A 26,803-nucleotide genomic window follows, 5' to 3' on the forward strand; every position below is an offset into this window, starting at 1 on the left:
CTATTTTAGGGGGATATCTGTGTGTGCAGGTGACTATTACTGTGCATAATTATTAGGCAACTTAACAAAAAACAAATATATACCCATTTCAATTATTTATTTTTACCAGTGAAACCAATATAACATCTCAACATTCACAAATATACATTTCTGACATTCAAAAACAAAACAAAAACAAATCAGTGACCAATATAGCCACCTTTCTTTGCAAGGGCACTCAAAAGCCTGCCATCCATGGATTCTGTCAGTGTTTTGATCTGTTCACCATCAACATTGCGTGCAGCAGCAACCACAGCCTCCCAGACACTGTTCAGAGAGGTGTACTGTTTTCCCTCCTTGTAAATCTCACATTTGATGATGGACCACAGGTTCTCAATGGGGTTCAGATCAGGTGAACAAGGAGGCCATGTCATTAGATTTTCTTCTTTTATACCCTTTCTTGCCAGCCACGCTGTGGAGTACTTGGACGCGTGTGATGGAGCATTGTCCTGCATAAAAATCATGTTTTTCTTGAAGGATGCAGACTTCTTCCTGTACCACTGCTTGAAGAAGGTGTCTTCCAGAAACTGGCAGTAGGACTGGGAGTTGAGCTTGACTCCATCCTCAACCCGAAAAGGCCCCACAAGCTCATCTTTGATGATACCAGCCCAAACCAGTACTCCACCTCCACCTTGCTGGCGTCTGAGTCGGACTGGAGCTCTCTGCCCTTTACCAATCCAGCCACGGGCCCATCCATCTGGCCCATCAAGACTCACTCTCATTTCATCAGTCCATAAAACCTTAGAAAAATCAGTCTTGAGATATTTCTTGGCCCAGTCTTGACATTTCAGCTTGTGTGTCTTGTTCAGTGGTGGTCGTCTTTCAGCCTTTCTTACCTTGGCCATGTCTCTGAGTATTGCACACCTTGTGCTTTGGGGCACTCCAGTGATGTTGCAGCTCTGAAATATGGCCAAACTGGTGGCAAGTGGCATCTTGGCAGCTGCACGCTTGACTTTTCTCAGTTCATGGGCAGTTATTTTGCGCCTTGGTTTTTCCACACGCTTCTTGCGACCCTGTTGACTATTTTGAATGAAACGCTTGATTGTTCGATGATCACGCTTCAGAAGCTTTGCAATTTTAAGAGTGCTACATCCCTCTGCAAGATATCTCACTATTTTTGACTTTTCTGAGCCTGTCAAGTCCTTCTTTTGACCCATTTTGCCAAAGGAAAGGAAGTTGCCTAATAATTATGCACACCTGATATAGGGTGTTGATGTCATTAGACCACACCCCTTCTCATTACAGAGATGCACATCACCTAATATGCTAAATTGGTAGTAGGCTTTCGAGCCTATACAGCTTGGAGTAAGACAACATGCATAAAGAGGATGATGTGGTCAAAATACTCATTTGCCTAATAATTCTGCACTCCCTGTATATATATATATATATATATATATATATATATATATATATAGAAAAACACACAGGTGTCCGGACAGATTTCTCAAAACAGGTTCCTTTATTGAAGAAAATAACATGTAAAAGCTTGCACACAGCGGCTCTGCAGGTAACTATGAAGAGTTAGCTTGTAAAATAGTAACTTGCAGGCATAGGAGGTAACATGGCCAGATGGATAAGGGCTGTTAGGTGCACAGATAGTGGGCTATGTCTTACGCGTTTCAGCTCCTATAGAGCCTTATTCATAGACTGCATAATGCCCACTACTAACATGCAGCTTTAAATAGGCTAACCTAACTTGTTATTGGTTGTAATGTAGCCCTAATCATGTAACAGGTGTGTACATTTGAATGGGGGAAGTATAGGGAAATGTATGGTTAACTTGAAAGCAAGCTATTAGATGTGTTATGTGCTGCATTCATATCCACTCTTAGTAATATCTCCTTAAGAGTAGTTAGAAACTTAATAATGTCTCCTCCAAAGGAGAAAAAAAAGTAATAGATTAATTAATTAGTTAATTAATTAAAAACTACAGAGAGGAAAAAACAACAACAATGGTGTTGTTGAGCAGTACACAGCATGTCAAATAACTACATCTTTGGGGAGACCCATGTAATGATACATTTGTAATTAGATTGGTGCGAGTATAGATTAAGTTCAGAGCTATAGAGCACTAAACGTTTGTATTTAGTAGTTTTTGGTATTGATCCTGCTTAAGCTAGTTATCTAATAGCCAATCTCATTTGAGTGGCATATAGCCCACATATGTGCTCATGAGATGTGCAATAATTGCTTGCACATCCCATGGGCACTCATGTACTATTGTATGTACTAAGTGTCAAATGCCTATTGCTGGATACTGAAAAGGAACTTAATCTTAAGATTTACGCCATATAAACAAAGTTATATATGGTAATACTTGATTAATTCTGCTTCTATTATATACAGTATCAAACGGCCTAATAATGGCACTTCTAGTAATTATTTTATTTTAGTGAATGATTCACATACGTGATATTTTCATTATGATAACTTATTTGTGGTAAAAATACTATACTCAAGGCACCAAAATATAGGATGTTGGGTGTCCCTAGTCCTTGATATCTCCCTGTGGTATAATAATACCAGTGGACCTCAATCTGAATGTCCATTGGATCATAATGGATCACTGGAACTATTCAGGAGTTGCTTGGTAATGATATCCATAAATCCAATTTGTTAAAAGGATGTATATATGATAGGATATAGCAGTAACAATATCTTTTTCAGGTATTGATAAATGCTAATATATCCCAGGCTGGGATTGGTGGGAAATCGCTCTAGGATTGCCAATGGTTAATAAGATCTGTTTCTATATTGAGACCTAGGGGTTGTCTGGTTCCCAGTGTGAAGATCCAAAAGGCCTCCTTTCTAAGGAGGTCCCTTGATCTATCACCTCCCCGTGGCTTCTTTGGAATATGATCTATAATTAACCATGTAAAATTCCTGACATCTCTGTGATGCACCTCTATGAAGTGCTTGGCTGCTCCTGTAGTTAGGATACCCCGCTCAATGTCATTGAGATGGGCTCGTATCCTCTCTCTCGCCTCTCGGGAGGTACAACCTACGTACTGCTTATCACATGCCAAGCATGTAATCATATAGATAATATATGTCGTTCGGCAGTTTGTACAGTAGGAATGTGTGTATACCTTTTGTGTGACTGTAGATTGGAATGTCCTGTTGACACTCACATAGCCACAAGCTTTGCAAGTGCTGTTCCCACATTTGTAATAACCAGCTGCTTGTCGGTTTTTGCTTTTTGAGTAAGGAGGGGGAAACTCGGTTCCCAATTGTTATGTTCCGCTTTGGGACACAAAAGCAACCCTCCCTAATCTCATCTTTTAAGATGTCATCAGCTAACAGAATCGGAAGATTCCTCCGCAAAATTTTGCAGACCTGGTAATATTGGGAGCTGTACGTGGTTACAAAAGTAGGTTTGTTCCTAGAAGGCTTTTGTTTTTGTTTCTCTTTAAGTAAAGTAGACCTATCTTGATGCAAAACATCATTGAAGGCCCTATTTATAGTCTTTTTATTGTACCCTCTCTCAAGAAATTTTTGGGTAAGGGAGTGACTCTCTCGTAAGAAGCTGTCATGCTCTGAGCAATTGCGCCTTAATCTTAAAAATTGGCCTTTTGCAATCCCATAGCTTGTATGTCTAGGGTGACAGCTCCTAGCATGGAGGAAAGTGTTGGATGTGATTGGTTTAGTATATAGTGAGGTGCTTACTTTGTTCTCCAAGGGCCTACCTATCAGAATGACATCCAAGTATGGTACCTGGACTTTATCAAAACTGTGGGTAAAGCTTAAACCCACCGTGTTGTCATTGATATACTCACAGAAGTTTGCTAAATCTCCTTGTGTGCCAGACCATACAATTAGAAGGTCATCAATATAGCGTTTATAGCTAGTGATTGATGACAGGAAGGGGTTCTGATCAGAGTATAGGTGCGTCAATTCCCACCAGCCCATGAAAATGTTAGCATAGGCTGGTGCAAATTTCGCACCCATAGCTGTCCCTCTCTGTTGGAGAAAAAAGCTTCCTGAAAACTCAAAATAGTTATGAGTTAACAGAAAATCTAACACTCTCACTATATATACCTTAAGGTCAGTGTTGTAGTTGCTGAAATTATCCAGCATGTATCTTGTGGCTACTATCCCTTTATCATGTGGAATGGCCGAATAGAGGCCAACCACATCAATCGTTAGCCATCCCATTTTGTCATTCCAAGAGTGTTCTTGCATCAGTCTCAAGAGATGTTTAGTATCCCTCAAGTATGATGGCAATCCATACACAAGGGGTTGTAATAAGGATTCCAGCCAATTTGATAGATTCTCAAAAAGGGATCCTATTCCCGAGACTATCGGGCGTCCTTTCACCTCCTCCAAAGATTTATGTACTTTGGGGAGGTGATGGAATATCGGTACTATCGTATGCTGAACATTTAAATAGTCAAATGTTTCGTCGTCAATGATCCCCTGGTGTTTTCCATCATCAAGCAGATCTAGTAGGAGGGACCCAAAGCGTTGTGTTGGATCCCCAGGCAATCTTGTATAAACCTCTTTATCAAGTAATTGCCTTTCTGCTTCCTTAATATAATAGGATTTGTCCAGAACAACTATGGACCCCCCCTTATCAGACTGCTTGATGATGATGTTGTCCCTGTCTTGTAGTTGTTTGAGTGCCTTTCTTTGTTGTGTGGTGAGATTCTCATGTTCCCTATTCTGAGACTTCAGAGTTTCCCTCTCTAATTTCAAGAGATCCTCCTCCATCCGTTTTTGGAAGCTCTCTAATGCTTGGCCCCTGCACTGCGTGGGATAAAAGATAGATTTTGGCTTATAGCCAGTGTGGCTATCTATTGCTACTTCATCTGTTGTATTTTCCACTTCCAACAGATGGAGATTTAGAAAGTCCCTAGCTTCTGCTGGGTTAAGATAATCATGCCTAGCACTTGTGTCTGGTATATGAAACTCTTTCTCTATAGTAGGGTGTAGTTGGTAAAACTTTTTGAGAGTGAGACCACGTATAAATGTATTAATGTCAATCAAGGTGTCAAAGACATTAAACTTAGGAGTAGGAACAAAATTAAGGCCTAGACTCAAAACCTCTAATTCTAGGTTAGTTAAGGGGACACTGGATAGATTTATGATGTTGGATCCCTGTATTTTGTTGGGCTGTCTGCCCCTCCTATTGTGTATGGTGTACCCACCATACACAATACTATATAACAGGTATCTACAAATACTAAGAAGGGTGGTATATACTATTAATTTTTATCACACTAGCTATAACCTATTCTATGTTTGAACCACATTTTGCTTTTCCACTGTGTTTTTAATGTGTGTTTTCCCATTTTAAATAAAACCAATAAAGTTTTGATTTTTAATTTTTGTTCCTCCACGGGGGAAGTCCTCTGTGATAATTTTATACAATGAGTGTGAAGTAAAGCGCTAAACTACTCCCACCTTGCCAATCTAGGGTAACTACCTCCTTCCAAGGTAGTTAGTATTTTACAGAAAAAACACACTAAGTTTAGATGGCGCTGAAAGCTGTGGGGTTAATTCTAAAACAATGCTTAACTTATATTAGCGTATCTACTATGGACAATTTTCCTTTTTTTGACTATTAGTTTTTTTAATACATTTATAACATTTAGAAAATTTTTTTTAAATGTCTGAGTGTAACAGTTACACAAATTTATTCACTAAGATTTACATATAATTCAAATTCAGAACAAAATTCTTATTTCTTTAAAATAGCTGGTAGCCACTCAATTAATACACTGTGTCTCCTAAAACATATATATGATAAAATTTCAAACAATCCTATTACATACCCAACATTCACTTCAACTAAAAATCACACATTCAATTGACAGAACTATTAGACTGTCTCCATATAATATATAAATATATAGAAATATAAACCATATATAGCTTGTTTGAATCACAAATTTGTGGACGCACAAGAATATCTCAAGAATATCTCAATAATGTTACTGTGTCTTAAACATATATACTTGTGGCCAATTTCAAGTGGTGATTGAATTGTCCCGGTATCCCAATCTAGGGTTTTATTGGTATTAGCAATGTGCCTTTCTGTCGTAAAATCCAAATCTCCCTTTGCCACAGGGGTAATCACCCAAAGTTTGTATATAATGTATACTTCGGACCTGGAGGCTCTCTTACCTCTCTCCTTTACCTTCAGGGGTGTGAGCTTCCACTTTTGTGTCGTTCGTTCTCCCCTGCTCCTCTCTGCAGCTTCGATGAGCCGTTTTCATCCGAGACTTCCACGCTGTTGTTCTGCGTGTGACGTCACCCGGCTGCCGACACTCCGGTTTTACTTGCACAAGTTAATAGTTCTCTTTATTATGGCCGTCCTTACCACTTCCAAGTCAGACCTCCTCTGCACTTTAGTACTCTTTACGCAGAGTTAGCGATCCTCCTCGCCAAATTTCTTCTCTGACCTGGAAATATCGGCGGCTTTTTTGTTTTAGCAGGGTCTGTCAGTGACCTTTCACTTTCTTATATCCTCTTAGCACAGTTCTACGCGTTTCACCCCTCAGTCGGGGCTTTTTCAAGATACTGTGTAATGCTTTTGGCTCACTTAAATACACCACGGTCTCAGGTGATTTGTTAAACAGTTATTCTACTTCCTCTCCCCAATCTGAAGGGAAATGTCAAAAGGGAGAAAGATCCACGTTTTCCTCCTTTTACCAATTCTTTCATTATAATCCCATGATTGGATACCTATATTCACTTGAAACTCGAAAGTCAATGCTCTAAAGATTTTATAATAAATATCATAGATCCAATACACATGATAATTAATATATGAAGACATCATATTTCCTAAAAAACATTCATTCACATAAAACCATTCATTCTCATAAAAACTCATTCTTATAAAAACTCAGTTTATTTCTAGCCTTAGGATAATTTCTATTCTTTTAAACTTGTTTTATATACAATTAATTAATAAATATATGAACTATTCTCAAATAAATATTATGTTAAAAGGGTCCTATCTCCAACTCAGAATTTAAACCATTAGGATAGAGTGTATTAAAATTATAAATTACCTCAGCTTCTTTTTTAAAAAAAGTTTATTTTCATAATTCCCTCCTCTCCAGTTATCTTGAACCTTACAAAGACCCCAATACTTAAGGTCTTTTATATTATTTTTATGTTTTTCCCTGAAATATAGATAGAGGTGGGTCTCTAAATTTCCTTTTTCTACGTTCCAAAGATGCTCACGTATCCTGTCTCTGAGTATCCTTGTCGTTTCCCCTACATAAATCAAATCGCACGAACATTGCAACATATATACAACACCTTTACTATTACATCTAATAGTGTCCTTAATCATATATTCCTTATCTGTACCCGGGATTGGGATGTTTTTCTTTTTAACACTATACCTACAGGATTTACACGTCATACATGGAAAGAAGCCTCTCACATCCTTCCCCCATAGATCTTTATCTTTATTGTTCTTACTGACTTTCTTTCTTTTAAACTCACTGGGCGCCAGTATTGTTTTAAAGTTATTGGTCTGCTTATAAACCATCCTTTGGGAAGGGGGGAGTTTATCTCCAATTATGGGGTCATTCTTTATTAGGTGCCAGTGTTTCTTTATAATTTTCCTTATTATACCATGATCATCACTGTACTCTGTTACAAAGGGCACATCATAATGATCATCTCTTTGAGTTTCCTTTCTTTTATATTCTAACAGGCAATCTATTTCAGTATTTCTTGCTCTTACAATTGCATTCTTTATTCTTTATATATCCTTCCAACAACATTTGCTCCTCAAAATCACTTATTCTTGTACATTTCTTTTGAATTCTCAGGCATTGCCCCACTGGTATATTCTCTTTCCATTTCTGATAATGACAACTTGACGCATGAATATAGTTATTTGAGTCTGTGGGTTTAAAATGTGTTTTTGTGACTAACTAACCCTTCATTTTCTGCTATTATATCCAAATCTAAAAAAGTCTCACTGCTCATCTTATGTGTAAATGTTAGGCCTCTATCATTATTATTCATTGTACAAAACAATTCTTTTAGAGTTTCCTCACTGCCTCTCCAGATGATAATAATATCATCTATATACCTTTTGAACAACACAAGATTCGCACCGAGCTCAGCATACTGAAAGAACCTCTGTTCCCAGTCTCCCATAAAGAGATTTGCGTAGCTCGGTACGAATCTCGTGCCCATCGCAGTCCCTTCTGTTTGTAAATAATATTTACTGTCAAATGAAAAATAATTATGTTCGAGAATAAAACGTATGCTTTCTAATAAAAAGTATTTTTGTTCTAAGTCCTCTGTGACTTATCTGTCAGTAATATCTCTGACACAGTTTCACTTTCACTTTTCTATAAAGGCTAATTTAGATGATGAGTGCTTATATGTACACACTTTCCCAGTAGGCAATTTGCCTTCATCCTTGTCCATATTCACTTAGTGTACAGCACCCTATCCCCGATTACTGCATTCACACTATAATAGTGAGATAAATACTGGGACATCTAACTGTAGTGGCATTCTCCTTTCCCATACACTTACCCCATTTCCCCCTCCCGATCTATGAATGCATACCTTGTTTCCTGCAAGTCTTTTTCAATAGCCAAATTTGCTGTAATTGAAGGAAGCAATCAGGACTTGTACTGGAGTAAACAAGGCTAACCATAGTTATGTTAGTACAATATTCATTTTTTGCAGTTATTTATCTGACAATCTCTGATGAGACAATTAGTGACAGCTATGTGACAAGGTTAGGCTTATAAAGCCTGCTATATGCTCTTCCATTTGTTAGAATTTGTAACATACTTAAATGATGGCAAAATAAATAATAAATGTATATTGCAAAGATGTTTTACTGCACATAATTAACATTTAATATCAAAATCTCAAGTGTTTAATGGCCCTTTAAACACAGTCAAAATTGCTCTCCTGTCAAGTTCATGCATCCCTCCAAAAAAACATAATTTATGTAAGAACTTACCTGATAAATTCATTTCTTTCATATTGGCAAGAGTCCACGAGCTAGTGACTTATGGGATATACAATCCTACTAGGAGGGGCAAAGTTTCCCAAACCTCAAAATGCCTATAAATACACCCCTCACCACACCCACAATTCAGTTTTAATGAATAGCCAAGTAGTGGGGTGATAAAGAAAGGAGTAAAAAGCATCAACAAAGGAATTTGGAAATAATTGTGCTTCATACAAAAAATCATAACCACCATAAAAAGGGTGAGCCTCATGGACTCTTGCCAATATGAAAGAAATGAATTTATCAGGTAAGTTCTTACCTAAATTATGTTTTCTTTCATGTAATTGGCAAGAGTCCATGAGCTAGTGACGCATGGGATATCAATACCCAAGATGTGGAACTCCACACAAGAGTCACTAGAGAGGGAGGGATAAAAATAAACAACAGCCAAATGCTGGAAAAATAATCCACAACCCAAAATATAAGTTATTCTCATGAAGAAAAGAAAAACTTAAAACATCAGCAGAAGAATCAAACTGAAACAGCTGCCTGAAGAACTTTTCTACCAAAAACTGCTTCAGAAGAAGCAAATACATCAAAACGGTAGAATTTAGAAAATGTATGCAAAGAGGACCAAGTCGCTGCTTTGCAAATCTGATCAACTGAAGCTTCATTCTTAAAAGCCCACAAAGTGTAGACTGATCTAGTAGAATGAGCTGTAATTTTCTGAGGCGGGGCTTTACCCGACTCCAAATAAGCTTGATGAATCAAAAGCTTTAACCAAGAAGCCAAGGAAATAGCATAGGCCTTCTGACCTTTCCTAGGACCAGAAAATATAACAAATAGACTAGAAGTCTTCCTGAAATCTTAGTAGCTTCAACATAATATTTCAAAGCTCTCACCACATCCAAAGAATGTAAGGATCTTTCCAAAGGATTCTTAGGATTAGAACACAAGGAAGGGAAACAATTTCTCTACTAATGTTGTTAGAATTCACAACCTTAGGTAAAAATTCAAATGAAGTCCACAAAACCGCCTTATCCTGATAAAAAATAAGAAAAGGAGATTCACAAGAAAGAGCAGATAGCTCAGAAACTCTTCTAGCAGAAGAGATAGCCAAAAGGAACAACACTTTCCAAGAAAGTAGTTTAATATCCAAAGAATGCATAGGCTCAAAAGGAGGAGCCTGTAATGCCTTCAAAACCAAATTAAGACTCCAAGGAGGAGAAATTGATTTAATGACAGGCTTAATACAAACTAAAGCCTGTACAAAACAGTGAATATCAGGAAGATTAGCAAGCTTTCTGTGAAATAAAACAGAAAGAGCAGAGATTTGTCCCTTCAAGGAACTTGCAGGTAAACCCCTATCCAAACCATCCTGTAGAAACTGTGAAATTCTAGGAATTCTAAAATAAGGCCAAGAAAATTTATGAGAAGAACACCATGAAATGTAAGTCTTCCAAACTCGATAATAAATCCTCCTAGAGACAGATTTATGAGCTTGTAACATAGTATTAATTACTGAGTCAGAGAAACCTCTATGACTTATTATTAAGCGTTCAATTTCCATACCTTCAAATTTAATGATTTGAGATCCTGATGGAAAAACAGACCTTGAGACAGTAGGTCCGGCCTTAAAGGAAGTGGCCAAGGTTGGCAACTGGACATCCGAACAAGATCCGCATACCAAAACCTGTGAGGCCACGCTGGAGCCACCAGCAACACAAATGATTGTTCCATGAGGATCTTGGAGATCACTCTTGGAAGAAGAACTAGAGGTTGGAAGATATAAGCAGGTTGATAACACCAAGGAAGTGTCAGTGCATCTACTGCTTCCACCTGATAATCCCTGGACCTGGACAGGTATCTGGGAAGTTTCTTGTTTAGATGAGAAGCCATCAGATCTATTTCTGGAAGACCCCACATCTGAACAATCTGAGAAAACACATCCGGATGGAGAGACCACTCCCCTGGATGTAAAGTCTGACGGCCGAGATAATCCGCCTCCCAATTGTCTACACCTGGGATATGAACCGCAGAAATTAGACAGGAGCAGGATTACGCCCAAACAAGTATCAGAGATACTTCTTTCATATCTTGGGGACTGTGAGTCCCACCCCGATGATTGACATATGCCACCGTTGTGATATTGTCTGTCTGAAAACAAATGAACGGTTCTCTCTTCAACAGAGGCCAAAACTGAAGAGCTCTGAGAATTGCATGGAGTTCTAAAATATTGATTGGTAATCTCGCCTCTTGAGATATCCAAACCCCTTGTGCTGTTAGAGATCCCCAGACTGCTCCCCAACCTGAAAGACTTGCATCTGTTGTGATCACAGTCCAGGTTGGCCGAACAAAAGAGGCCGCTTGAATTAAACGCTGGTGATTTAACCACCACGTCAGAGAGTGTCGAACATTGGGATTTAAGGATATTAATTGTGATATCTTTGTATAATCCTGGCACCATTGATTCAGCATGCAAAGCTGGAGAGGGCTCATGTGAAAACGAGCAAAAGGAATCGCGTCCGATGCTGCAGTCATGAGGCCTAAAACTTCCATGCACATAGCCACTGAAGGGAATGACTGAGACTGAAAGTGCCGACATGCTGCAAACAATTTCAAACGTCTCTTGTCTGTTAGAGACAGAGTCATGGACACTGAATCTATCTGGAAACCTAAAAAGGTGACCCTTGTCTGAGGAATCAAAAAACTTTTTGGTAAATGGATCCTCCAACCATGTTTTCGAAGAAACAACACTAGTTGATTTGTGTGAGATTCTGCAGAACGTAAAGACTGAGCTAGTACCAAGATATCGTCCAAATAAGGAAACACCGCAATACCCTGTTCTCTGATTACAGAGAATAGGGTACCCAGAACCTTTGAAAAGATTCTTGGAAAGGTTGCTAGGCCAAATGGAAGAGCAACAAATTGGTAATGCTTGTCTAGAAAAGAGAATCTCTGGAACTGATAATGTTCTGGATGACTCGGAATATGAAGGTAAGCATCCTGCAAGTCTATTGTAGACATATAATGTTCTTGCTGAACAAAAGGCAGAATAGTCCTTATAGTCACCATCTTGAAAGTTGGTACTCTTACATAACAATTCAAAATTTTCAGATCCAGAACTGGTCTGAATTAATTTTCTTTCTTTGGGACCCACCTCCATAGGAGGCAAAGTTTGTAAAACTGAATTGTGGGTGTGGTGAGGGGTGTATTTATAGGCATTTTGAGGTTTGGGAAACTTTGCCCCTCCTGGTAGGATTGTATATCCCATACGCCACTAGCTCATGGGCTCTTGCCAATTACATGAAATAAACGTGTCTTACCAGTGCACCAATTTGGGTCAGGTATATGTATGTATGCTCCAATCACCAGCCACATCCTTATCTTAAGCTTCACAGGGGTAATGCGGGAAAGCAACTTAGATAACAGAAGTAAATTGGAAAGTTGTTCAAAATCTGAATCATGAAATAAAAAAATTTAGGTTTCAGTCCATTTAAAGGGACATTATACACTAGATTTTTCTTTACATAAATGTTTTTGCTCTGATTTTCAGACTCCTAACCAAGCCCAAAAGTTTTAGGAGAATACTGATGTATACCTACTCCAGCTTGCTCCTGTCTGTGTAAAGGGTCTTTTCATATGCAAAGGAAGGGGGAGGGTCTGCTATTTCCCACTTGCAGTGGGTGTTCCAGTAATCTTTTCAATAGAGCTAACTGGAAGCTTCTAAGTAAGTTTTTAAACGGTGTTATGCTGGATTTTTATATCAGTATCTGTGCATATTATTATTTTATAGTAGTGTCTATTACATGCAGTTATATGAAAATTTGTGTATACTGTCCCTTTAAGAAAGAATTCATGCATTTTTTAGACTGACTAAAAACTTTTTTAGTGCAATACCGCTTAAATAATCAGTGATTTGTACATAGCATTAAAGCAAATTAATACTCAAATGCCTTATAAGATGTTAAAGGGATAGGAAAGTCAAAATTAAACGTCTGATTCAGATAGAGCATGTGATTTTAAGACACTTTTAAATTCACTTCTATTTGCAGATGTGCTTTGTTCTTTTGGTATCCCTTGTTGAAAAATAATACGCACATATCATATACTAGTGAGAGCTGTTGCTAATTGGTGCCTGCACACAATTGTCTCTTGAAATTGGCTAACTAGATGTATTCAGCTAGCTGCCAGTAGTGCAATGTTGTTCCTTCAGCAAAGGATAACAAGAGAATGAAGCAAATTTGATAACGGAAGTAAATTGGAAATTTGATTAAATTTGTACGTTCTATCCAAATCATGAAAGAAAAATTTGGGGTTTCCTGTCCCTTTAAATTAAGCATATTAAAAATATGTAAGCAACATACTTTTTTTTTTTTTTTTTTTTTTTCATCTAATTAACACCTGAAAATTATCTCTTTCTCTACTACCACCAGAGAGGCTGATGTACTGTTTGTGCTACACATTAATGGATTAGATCAGTGCAGGAGCTCATTAACAGCAGATAAGATGCATTTAAAAAAAAAAAAAAAAAACTATTCAAGTTCCATGCCAAAAGCCAACTCTGTAAACTGCAAAAGCTTTTAGTACAAGCAATTGGGTAAAGCTTTCTTGCGCTGCTAATCCTAGTATCCTAGTATCACAATAAGGAGATCACGTTTAAAAAAAAAAAAAAAACGCTCCCCGCTATAGAAAATGGATATATAATGAAAAACTGATTTGTGGTTTCTTAACAATCACTGCTCTGGGATCATCCATTTTTTTTCCCCCCTTTTTTCCCTTTTTTTCAACAGGGGGTACTCCGAACATTTTAACCTTATTTGGTCGGCTGACCTTCACTCTGTATGACTATAACTATTTATTGTAACAAATTTTTTTTTTTATATTAATGAGCCTATGACTAGAAACATTTAGACCATTTGTAACAAATTTACATTTTTTATATAAATGAGCCTATGACTAGAAACATTTAGACCATTTGTTTTAACATATTAAATATAATTTAGTTGAATCAGTACTTTTATTTATTCGTCTGTCTTAAATACTCTTAGGCATTAATACATAGAGACAATCCATTTTCTTCTTGGCATAATTTAGCAAAAGACTTCATTTTTAGTTTAAATCGGTATTGGAAGCAATATTTTTCCTTTCTAAAAGACATACTCATATAGGTTTAAGCATTAATTTGCGCTTTTTATCCTACCACTTCTCTAAACTGCAAAAGCTACAAATCAAATAACTGGTGTAGGCAGTTTGTAGCAGTTTGAAAATCTAGGATAACGATTTTGGGCCAGATTCCTAGTGGAACGTTTACGTGCGAAGGATAAGGGGTTTATCATGGGTGTTTGCGTGCATCGTGCTTACCACTAATATTCTAATTGAAAGTAAACGTGATTGCTTAAGCGCAAACGCTATTTACGCTACAAAGATTACGGCGTCCTCAGAGTCCTGGTTAACTGTTTTGCGAAATAAAAAAGTTGCACAAAACACATCAAAAATGCATTACAAAGTATAGCTACACTCATAACACCATCTAGTAAAAATGCTGTATTTACAGACATATATACAATTCTAAACACAGAAATACATATGTACACATATATAGACATATATATATATAAGTGCATCTGAGCCCTTTGCAGTTAAGTAGATGAAAAAACATATTTATGCAATATTCATATTGTATAAAGGTTTTAACTATGTATTTACTGTAAATATTTCACATTCCAATATTCTGCATATAGGGGAATATGTATATATCTATATCTAAATATGGATATATATATATATTGTACCAAGATACCATCATATATATGTAGAAATATGTATTTATGAATGAATAGAACATATTCATCTATGGGTGGGTATTTTCTCACTTTTTTTCTCTATTGACATCTATGGGGTAATACGTGAACGTGCACAAAGATATTCTAAGTATGTGTTTGCACTCGTCAGGTTAGCGCACGAGAGAAAACAGTTTACTTTCAACTAATAATATGAGTGCAATGCATGCAAAAGCTTACGTCTAGTGCAATTAAAGCTCAAGTTGGAGCTTTAAGTAGTGCTCCACTAGTAATCTGGTCCTTTATGTTTTAACTTCTCTAGGGAGCGTGTGAACAAGCACAACGTTTACAAAAAATCAAGAGGTGTTAAAGGGACAGTAAATTCTAATTTAAATGTTCATAATTCTGATAGGGCATGTAATTTTAAACAACTTTGCAATTTACTTTTATCATCAAATTTCCTTTGTTCTCTTGGTATTCTTAGATGATAGCTAAATCTAGGTAGGCTCATATGCTAATTTTAAACCCTTGAAGGCCGCCTCTTATCTGAATTCATTTGACAGTTTTTTTATAGCTAGAGGGCTTTAGTTCATGTTTGCCATATAGATAACATTGTGCCCAAGGAGTAATTTAAGAGTCAGCACTAATTGCCTGAAATGCAAATCTTTCAAAAGATCTGAGATAAGAAGGCAGTTAGCAGAAGCTTAGATACAAGGTAATCACAGAGATAAAAGGTATATTTCTATAACAGTGTTAGTTATGCAAAACTGGGGAATGGTAGAAGGATTTATCTATCTTTTTAAACAATAACATTTCTGGTGTTTACTGTCCATTTAATGCCCCTTTACAGCTTTTCAGTGAGTGTATCCTTTTTGTTTTAAAATAGCAAAACCCTGCAAATTTTGGTAACAAAAATATATTTTTTAAAGTTTATAAAACATTTGTTATACAGAGATTTTCCAATGCAATCAATTATTGTTGTGAAATATATACATATGTTAGTGCTTTAAAGGGACATGAAACCCTATATTTTTCTATCATTATTCTATTTGATTCATTAGTTTGGTATCCTTTGTTGAATGAGTATGTGCAGCCACAAATCAGCAGCTAGCGCCCAGCTTTTCAACAAAGGATACCAAGAGAACAAATCTGATAATAGAAGTAAACTGTTAAGTTGTTTAAAATTGTATTTTCTATATGAATAATGACAAAACTTTTCAGTTTAATGTCCCTTTAAACACAAGAGATAATTAGAATGAATTATTAAAGGGACACTGAACCCAATTTTTTTCTTTCGTGATTCAGATAGAGCATGCAATTTTAAGCAATTTTCTAATTTACTCCTATTATCACATTTTCTTCATTCTCTTGGTATCTTTATTTGAAAAGCAAGAATGTCCATTTAGATGCCGGCCCATTTTTGGTAAACAAGTGCTGTCCATGGCTAGCTCCTTAGCTTAGATGCCTTCTTTTTCAAATAAAGATAGCAAGAGAACAAATAAAAATTGATAATAGGAGTAAATTAGAAAGTTGCTTAAAATTGCATGCTCTATATGAATCACGAAAGAACAAATTTGGGTTCAGTGTCCATTTAAGCTTCAAACTTATTTAAAAAAAAATCATTCAAAACATTTTACATAGTTTGTAGTTTATTCTCTGAATAATAAAGAGGTAGCAAGCTTACAGACTGACACATTTTCCTGTTGAATCATAGATTCACCAAGTCAGGAGAAAGCTATGAAACAAGTGCAGCGTTACATCTGCCTCACACAAAAGATCTGCTGCAGGATACAACTACTAAAGATTCTCAGAGGTTTTTTTTAATCCCCTGCTGTGTTAATGTAAGTGTTCTAAATTATAAACAAAATATATAATAGTTTCCCCTGAACAATTTACAGTTCACAATAACTTAAGCACTTTTTTCTGCCTTATGGATTTGCATTCACAAAATCTGAATAATGAATGCATATTTCAAAGTATGGGATTTAAATAATTGCAATGTTCATATGAATGGCACAGCAGTGAAATGTAAAAGCACAATTGTCACCAATTGTACATTATAATTTCTTAGACTGTAATGGAAAAGAAAAAAGTTTGTATTCTTACAACTAACTGAGGGTATGAGGGTATTAGCAAATAAATAAATAATACATATATATATATATATATATATATATATATATATAATTCCAAAAAGAAGCAGGCACTCTCCGTTTGAACTTCAAAATAATTTTACTTAGTGACGTTTCGGGGTTTCACCCCCGTCCTCAGACTTACAATGTAAGTCTGAGGACGGGGGTGAAACCCCGAAACGTCACTAAGTAAAATTATTGGAATTATGTACTATTTTGCTGTGCACCCCGGACTATAATTGCGAGTGCTTTTACCTCTGGATTTGTATATATATATATATATATATATATATATATATATATGTGTGTGTGTGTGTGTGTGTGTGTGTTTCTACTAATTCCCTAATTCCAATGTTAAATAAACTTTTTTCTCTTTTAAATCTTTATAGATGGTTTTTCTTTACCAGCGAGTAAGAAAGTATTAAAAGTATGGTTTGTTTGTATGTATATATATACACATATCAACCTAGTTAAAGGGACACTGAACCCAATTTTTTTTCTTTTGTGATTCAGATAGAGCATGAAATTTTAAGCAACTTTCTAATTTGCTCCTATTATCAAATTGTCTTCATTCTCTTGGCATCTTTATTTGAAAAGCAAGAATGTAAGTTTAGATGCCGGCTCATTTTTGGTGAACAACCTGGGTTGTCCTTGCTGATTGGTGGATAAATTAATCCACCAATAAAAAAGTGCTGTCCAGAGTTCTGATAAAAAAAGCATAGATACCTTCTTTTTCAAATAAAGATAGCAAGAGAATGAAGAAATTTTGATAATAGGAGTAAATTAGAAAGTTGCTTAAAATTGCAAGCTCTATCTGAATCACAAAAGAAAAAAAAATGGTTCAGTGTCCCTTTAAGTTTAAACATAATTTAAATAATATATTATTCAAGTAAAATATTGTTAACATATTTAATTGCTGGCTCTCCCTCTATAGAGGATAAAGTATGCATGGACTTACCTTGCTTAGGGTTTATGGAGAAAAAAGTTAATTTTATCTTCAGGCTTCGTGCCTGTATGTTACAGAATTATTCTGAAATAAAGAGCTTTGCTTGTGGACAGCTCTACATAATTATGTGTTACTTTGTCTCTGCTGGTCTCCAGGGAGGGGTGAACCTGTGTGCCTATCTTAATCAAGGACATGCTGTGCTTACAAAAAAAACCAAGCCATGTGATAATGTATAGAAAACAATTGGTGGGTTAATAAAATACTCTTGGCATTTCTTTCAAAATATTGATACATTCAAATGCAAACCATTTTGAATAAAAAATAAAATACAAAAATAGACCTATTACCAAGTAGATTATTAAAGAATGTAAATAAACAATTTAACATATATTGTTCTTACCTGCATATACTAATATTACAAAGTGATATTTTACATTTATTAACTAATAAACTGATAAATATTACAGAAGAACATCAGTGTCATGGATTAATAATGTAGTGCCATTACTCACATACAGATACACACACTATATACTGTATATATAAACACACACATATATATATATATATATATATATATATCCACACACATATATTATATATATATATATATATATATATATATATATATATAATATACACACACACACTTGTTTGTGTGTGCGTGTCAAATTCTTTCTATGAAGTTAAATATTGAATTAATCTTTAGTTGATGCAAATTACAGAATATAATTCAAATCTAATTGGTACATGATAGGAATCGGAATACACCAATATACACACATTTGCTGCAGCTAATATTCATTGCAACCTAAAACCATAACAGGGGCAACAGAAAAATGTTAATGGAGAGTATGGCTACTTAGCAGAATATTGTATGGTGAATATATTTATAATCACTTATTTTTTACCTTTAACTGGGCTAGGTATATTGTGCATTAATGTATTGCTTCTTTTTTTTAAAAATAAGCTACATTAGGTATTGTATAGTGTAAAGAATTTTTTTAAAAATTAAATTAGACTAGGTATCGTTTAGCACATACACACTAGATTAGATATTGTATAATTCATACATTTACAAAACATATTTTGTAAATAAATTGAATTTTTCCTATATGGAATTTGTTAAGTCAATCAGGGCATTGATGTAATCATACTCTGTTGCATGTTTTTTGCTATAAAACATATAAAGTAAATATATACAAAACAATTGGTGATAAAGGATACATTAGTCTAAATGTTAAATCATTTTGACACAAATGACTATGTGCTGTTATAAAACATACTGTTCGAACATTTTTCTTTATTACAGGCTGATGGAATTCTGCAGACCATGATGTGGCATATAAATAAACATTTTTTATTTTTTTGTTTTACAAAATTGATAAGGAAGATTAACACATACATTTAAGGTACAAGCAGTGAAAACAATGAACAGCAGAGCGCACTGTCACAATCACTAATTTAAAACAGCAGATACATTAAGTAATTAAAGGGACAGTATACACCAATTTTCATGTAACTGCATGTAATAGACACTACTATAAAGAATAATATGCACAGATACTGATATAAAAATCCTGTATAAAACCGTGTAAAAACGTACTTAGTTTAGCTCAGTTAAAAAGGTTAGCTATCCATTTAAACAAAAAAACGTTATGGGCTTTATAAATAGATCATCTACAAAACATTTATGCAAAGAAAAAACGAGTGTATAATGTCCCTTTGAGTAAATATAAAGACACACTGCAGGTTCATTGGACTCATTTATTGACTTAGATTTCTTTAAAGTTTTAACCGCTCAACTTTCACGATATGAGAAAAAAAAAATATCTATAAAAAATTATTATAGTACATATATTATATATATATATATATATAATATATATATATATATATATATATATTGTAAATGAAGTCTTCATTCTTGGGATGGGAGTTTGCAGGCTGATTGTTTTTGTTACTCGGATGCTTATACTGAATATTTGTATCATGCTTTCTTATGGTTTGTATCATTCTGAGCAGTAAAACATTGAAGACTAGCAGGCATGAAAATCGATGTATTTTGGAAAGAGTTCTAAACTGAAGTTAGATGTTGGAATAAATGACTGTGGGATAAACAGGGACCTGTCAGAGGCCAAATATGATTAACGTTTACTAGAATATAATTCCAAAATACATTTTTATATGCAGCTCTATTAATAAAGAAGAAAAGTCCTACTTAAATAAATTTAGTACAAAGTGCCCTTAGCTATTACTGAGGTAGAGATTAGGATAATGTACCAGGCTGCTGAACAGACTCATTTAAAGTCATATACATCACACCACAAGATCTGACCATACTTGCCACCAGTGTTCCCTCTAATGCCAGTTTTGTTTGCAGTCTGCATTGTGCTAATTGCTGTGTGCAGTTATTTAATTAACTGTTTCACTGCTGGGCCCGCACACAAAATTGGCTTTAGGGGGAAACACTGCTTGCCACCCTTTTCTTACAAAAAAAGCTATACAAAGCTCATTCTCTCCTACTCAGTGGAAAAAACAGCACTATTAGTGTGCAATGTGCTCTTATAGAATAAATAACACAAACATAATCACCAGGTACTAGGCCAAGTAGGCCTGTCTGACTGTCTAGCACAGAAATATTTAGAGAGAGCACCATATGCGACTTTAGGGGATGTTCTATGGCATAATTGCTTCCCAATTGTATGCTCTCCAATTGAATTATTCTTGATCTTTAGTCAGAGTGCATGAACACTACACACACCCCAGTCTTGCCTATGTGAGAGAAAAAAAAATAATAAAAAAATATATATATATATATATATACTATATATATATATATATATACTGTATAAAAGGCTAATAATGGCTAAAACTGTTGGTAGGTTGGGGAGTTTTGCGACCTGACATTTCACCCAGTTCCTATAGTAGCAACAAAGCTACACTGTGTGTACTTGATATCTGTCATGCACTATGACCTTGTATCTCCATACCCCAACCTGTTTTAAGGTTTGTTTGGTGATAAAAATGATAAGTCTGTGAAGCAAACCCAGAGACCAAACAGCAACAGCATGGACCCCAGGGGGTAACCTAATGCATTCTGAATGAGGTCACGGTGTTACTTTGCCTTTGGCACCCTCTGCAAGCGCAAGCCTACACTACCATTAAACTCTAGGGTCGATGCAGAGAGAAAGAGACAAAGATGAGAGGATATAGTCTTGCTTCTAAAAATTCAGAGAATGTATACAGTAGATAACAAAAATGATATCATGGTGTATTTGCAATATTATAGTGTTCTGGTCCAATCCAATCTGTTCTGTTTATATTGGTTTCTTTGTTATAATGTGAGTAGAGTATAACTACTATACCTTAGCATGGAGATTCTCCACTTAATATAGATTAGGAATAAGATGCATTAAAGGACAATGAAAACTAGAGGACACCACAAGGTGAGAAGCTTATTGAGTTATGGTTAAATTGGGTTAAGGATAAAGAGTTCAGTGATGCAAGGACAGGGAAGTGTGAACAGTAAACAACCATGAGAGTGTCCAGGTCAAGAATACACCTAGGGGTGATACACAAAATGCACAGATCTAGGTTTTTAGTGGAAATATTAATAGATAAAGAAATGTTTTTAAAAATATAGACTTTGAATACAATTTGATTTGGATAAATAGCTTCCATATATAGCACACAATACCCTAAGCAGTCTAAGCAAGTGACACACGCAGACACCTTATCAGAAGGGCATCTAATGCGCATAATAAATACTGCTCAGGCAATCACATACTGGTTACAGGACACATTTTGCAAATATTATGCTGGTCATTCAGGTGATCTAACATATCTGACACTAAATTACACACACACCATGATTTAACTATCTATTTAGATAGATGATAGATAGATAGATAAATATATAGATAGATAAATAGATTAGATGATATAGATATAATAGATGAATATAGATAAATAAATATATAGATGATATAGATAAATAGATGATATAGATAAATATATGATGATATAAATAGATCTTTATGATATATATATAATACTATAATATTATATATAGATGAGATAGATAGATAGATGTAGATAGATAGATAGTAGATAGATAATAGATAGATAGATAGATTAGTGAGAGCTACAACATTTCCTCAAACATAACCTATTTTGCCATTGCTTAAGTCCCCTTTTAGTGTAGTACAAACTCATGTTTTTCCCCCACAGACATACTGTGAATGAGCTTGTTGTGAATTCCCACTTATGTCACTAAAAGGATGATTATATGATTAACAGGTGCAGACATCCTTTTTGATATGGAAAGGTACTCGAGCTCCATGGATTTGGTTGTTTTAACTGCACTTTTTCTCATTTGTAAATATAATGCACATATCATTTTAAAACTTTATGTTAATTAACGATAAATAATAATTCTTCTTATTAATAATAATAATAATATTACAATAAATATTAAGAAGAACATCTGTATTGTTAATGGTGATTTTTTTTTTTGTATAAAAAACTACTTTTCTTTACCAATAACCTGGTATTATAGTTATAGACTCACAGTCAAATGCATATGGAATTTTAAACGTAAAGTTTATAAATAAGATATATATATATATTATTTCATATATATAACATAGTAATTTTTTATACAGGGTTTTCATCATGAAAATATATTCATCTGTAATTAATGATATGCTCAATCCATGACGTTTTTTCTACATGTGCCTTTTCCCATAGTAGCAAAAACTGTTTGGTTCCATTAATACATTAGTAATATGCCATACATCCATGCAGGGAGGGTTGTGTTTATGTGGCTGTACATTATTGATTTTCTGCTATAACAATATAACTAAGGTGTCAAATTAAAAGCTTTCTCTCCAATGTTGCTGGTTTCCCTGATACATATTGATTTCTCATAGGTGACAAATAGGACATCTTTTAATATTCAATGAAAACTTTTTAAAAATCTAAATGTAATAAATGTTCTCAATGGATTGCTAAGTAAATCTGTAGTTATATCAAAGTGCATCGCCACTTGTATAAGCCACTGATCTGAAAGGTGCTAATAATAAATACGCTGCAGTCTTCTCAGGCAAGCAAAGGGTTAAACGATTATTTTATACTTCAGACCCTGTATACAAAGTTAGGAACATTTATACTCACTGAGATTGGAAGGGGTAGCAGTCCACTGTGGGAGCCCCCAGCCATCAAAGAGCCGCTCTCCGCCGGAAGTACCAGTACCCCTCTGGGCTGGGGAAGGGGAGCCCAGTGCCCCCCATTCCTTGCCAGCCATCCTCCACGCTCGCCAAGATCTGGGAAGCTGACCTGGCCGCAGGCAGCTCCTTGCATTTTCTGCCCCTTGGCGGACATACAGGAATCCCCAGGGTTATAGTCACAGCACAGTTAACCTGTCGTCCTAACCTAATCCAGGAGAGGTCGGGAGCAGGGCTGGGCACGGAGGCAGCACCGAGGAGCTGCAGGCAGACGCAAGTAACAGGAAGCACGGCACTTTCACTTGTACAGCGCGGTACAGTATTATGCAGAGTTACAGAGGGGATGTGATGGGAGAACCACTAGCAGCTGCTCCTCCTCATTTCTCCTCCCCCTTTTCCCTCTCTTCAAAACCATCAATATTGTCCCTGACTGGACGGCATCATTACTCAGAGACAAGCCAAAGTCAAACAGAAAGAAAGCAACTGTTTATCAAATGAGAGGTGGGAAGAGGACACGTCTGGTGTTGCTGCTCGGGGTTCTAATATATGCACCTAAATACACTTGTTAAATAAAAGTCATTAACCCCTTGACTGGGGAAACGGAGCTGCAAAGCATTGCATAGCATTGTCTCTAAACAACTAAGGGGTTAAATTACTTCTCTGTCGACAGTGCCCTAGAAGTGATAATGATCACTGGATTTGATTGGCACTCATTATTTCCCAATTCCCTGCTTATAATCGGTGGAAGCACATTTATTGCTGAAAGTATTACATTGCATAAGGGAGTTTTCAAGCAAAAGATTCGATTTTCCATATCTGGTATGATGCTTTGTAGGTGAAATTCCCACTGGAATGATTCCTCAGGAAGGGTATGATTGGATTACATTGGGTGCCAAAGGCTTTTTCAGCTCTACACACTGACTTGTTCATTTCTTTATGGCCATTTTAACCTTTTTCTTAGATTGAAAAGTAATGTTGCTGAACCATCTCTAAGTATCAGTATATCACACTATGGATATAAACCTATTGCATTTCAGGCATATTTCTGTAAATGACATATGCAAGTTGTATTTGTCAGTGGCGTCACTAGGGGGGGCGGGGGGGGCGGGCCGCACCCGGGTGACACCCACCAGGGGGTGACACCAAAAAAAAAATTTTTTTTTTTTTTTTTTTTTTTTAAATTCAAAGAAATACAATGTTGAGATGCATAGATTTTTTTTATGTAGAGGGGCTGGCATTTGTGAACATTGGTGGGACTGGGGAAGATGTAGACACACAATTTTTTTGCCCCTTGAGCCAGTGCTGCAATTTCAACAAATAGTTTTCCCGGCTGCTTTTGCTTGTTGTACTTTGCTTCTCCCCCTGCCCAATTTCGCTATTGAATGTTGTGGGCATGCCGTGGGGCTTGCCAAAGTTGCGCTGCTATCCTAAACCTGCCTGCCTATCTGTGCTCACTGCTCAGTGACATGTGGAGCTGTGGAGTCACTCACTGCTGTGCTGTCTCTCTAAACGGGAACTGGCAAATCATGAGGGGATGCCTGGCACCTGACCGCATGACTGTTTGACACTGTCTTTAAAGTGAAGGAGCCACGTATGATGCCCACCAGACCATTACGGTTACGGTACACTAAAGTGCACACATGAACAGGTAGGAGGGCGGGGCGGGGGTCTGGGGTGTGGGCAGAGTGCAGAGGTGATTGGCCATAAGAAGCGGTAGGCACGCGGCCCGGGGCTGTGCACTGGACAGACTTGGAACAGAGTCAGAGAGCAGAATTTTCATAGTTTGCACCTAAAACTTTTCTTTAGTGATTTATTTCTAGAGTGCTCGGTTTATCTTTCATTTGATGCTCTGCTGAGCCAGGGAGCAGCTCTAGGCATGAGCTTTATAATTAATTAAGTGCAGTTTACATATTTTGTATGTGTGTGTCTGAGTTTTTGTGTGTGTGTCTCAGTGTTTTTGTGTGTGTGTTTTTGTGTGTGTGTCTGAGTGTGTATCCGAGTGTTTGTGGTGTGCATCTGAGTATGTTTTAGTGTGTCTGAGTGTTTGTATGTGTGTTTGCCTGTGTTTTTGTGTGTGTCTGCTTTCTGGGGGGGGGGGGGGTGACACCATAACTTACCGCACCGGGTGACACCAACCCTAGTGACGCCACTGGTATTTGTAAAATACATGCTCTCTGGATTAAGAATAAAAATGTTATATGCCGCAATTATCTCCATTTTATCCCAAATTCATTTATGTGTAGATTGACAGCAGTGATTTGCCTATAAGTCAATTTCACAAATGTCTTGGCTATATTTGTAGGGTCATGTGACTGTAGCACAAATGCACATAGGTAAGGGTTAAACACTTTTACTATTGCTTTTTTTTTCTAAATAGTGATAAAGTACTACAGTAGGTTCAGACATTTTTTAAAGGGGTATTTGAAAAAGGTATGCCTAGCAAGGTTCCATAACATCAGTGCACTACTGGAAGCTAGCTGGTGATTTGTGGCTGAGCATTTATACTGCTTGTCATTGACTCATCCAACGTGCTTTGCTGCTACTTCCACAAAGGATACGAAGAGAATGAAGAACATTCCATAATAAAAGTTTAATGGGAAGTAAAATGTTATGCTCTATCTGTTTAATGTCCCTTTATATGTATTAAATGTACAACAACTAGTTTCCCAAAATAAAGTTGAAATTCTACTCAAGAGGCCTAATTTAAAGGGGTTTTCTATATTTCTATTGTAAAATGAATCTTACAACCTTGGCAAGTAGGCAGAACAGGGCATACCCTCTGTATTCTATAAGCATGTTATACCCACCGTCTCTCTGTTTTTTCTTGACACATTTAAGGTTAAACTGAATTTAAAAAGTTTGCTAAAAACTAGAAACAAATGCTAGGTAAATTATGCAGAAACAGCATCATTTAATTGGTATGTGCTTATAAAATTGTTGCTCTTAGGTTCGGGTTCTCCCTGCACACATTCACTCTCCCCAGCTTAAAGAGATACTAAACACATTTTTTTTTTCTTTCTTGCAATTTTAAGCAACTTTCTAATTTACTACTATTATCATTTTTTCTTTGTTCTCTTGCTATCTTTATTTGAAAAGCAGGAATATATAAGCTTAGGAGCCAGCCCATTTTATTGCTTAGCACCCTGGGTAGTGCTTGCTGATTGTTGGCTAACTGCATCCACCAATTAGCAAGCGCTATCCAGGGTGCTGAACCAAAAATAGGTCAGCTCATAAGTTTACATCCTGCTTTTTCAAATAAACATGCCAAGAGAACAAATAAAAATTCATAATAGGAGTAAATTAGAAAGTTGCTTAAAACTGCATGCTCTATCTGAATTATGAAAGAAAAAATTCGGCTTCAGTATCCTTTTAGGTAAACAGTGTTTACTAAAAATAATCAAAGGTAAGTACTTAAATTTGTACACTAAAAAATAATACAGTTGAAAAACACAGTGATATACAAACTAAAATAATGATATGTCAGAGTCCAAAGAAAAAGGACCGAAATAGTGTCCCCAAAATTGCTTTATTGTAGTGGTGATCTTCACCCACCTCACAGGAAAGAAGAAAACAGAAACTTCTTTGGCATATCCTTAAACAGTGTTTTACTGTCCCTCTAACTCTATAGATAGTGCTTTCTGTCACTTTTCAAAATATGGCAAAAGGATGGTTTATAATTGGCTTCAAACTAGCCTGTTGTCAGAATGCCTTGAACCTGCAATCTTCAG

General features: G+C 36.1%; 1 protein-coding gene across 1 annotated transcript in view; it reads right to left on the bottom strand.

The window, feature by feature from the left end:
* The window catches only part of TRPC3 (transient receptor potential cation channel subfamily C member 3), a 612,367-nt gene extending 589,135 nt beyond the window's left edge, over positions 1–23,232 (bottom strand). The window contains exons 1-2 of the mRNA XM_053703612.1: positions 23,052–23,232; positions 1,270–1,297 (exon numbers count right to left, since the gene is read on the bottom strand). Of these exons, the coding sequence (XP_053559587.1) occupies positions 1,270–1,297; positions 23,052–23,232 (209 nt within the window). The remainder of the gene's footprint in view (positions 1–1,269; positions 1,298–23,051) is intronic.
* Positions 23,233–26,803: the final 3,571 nt, after the last annotated feature.

Source organism: Bombina bombina, chromosome 2, assembly GCF_027579735.1.
Source record: "Bombina bombina isolate aBomBom1 chromosome 2, aBomBom1.pri, whole genome shotgun sequence".
Lineage (NCBI taxonomy): Eukaryota > Metazoa > Chordata > Amphibia > Anura > Bombinatoridae > Bombina > Bombina bombina.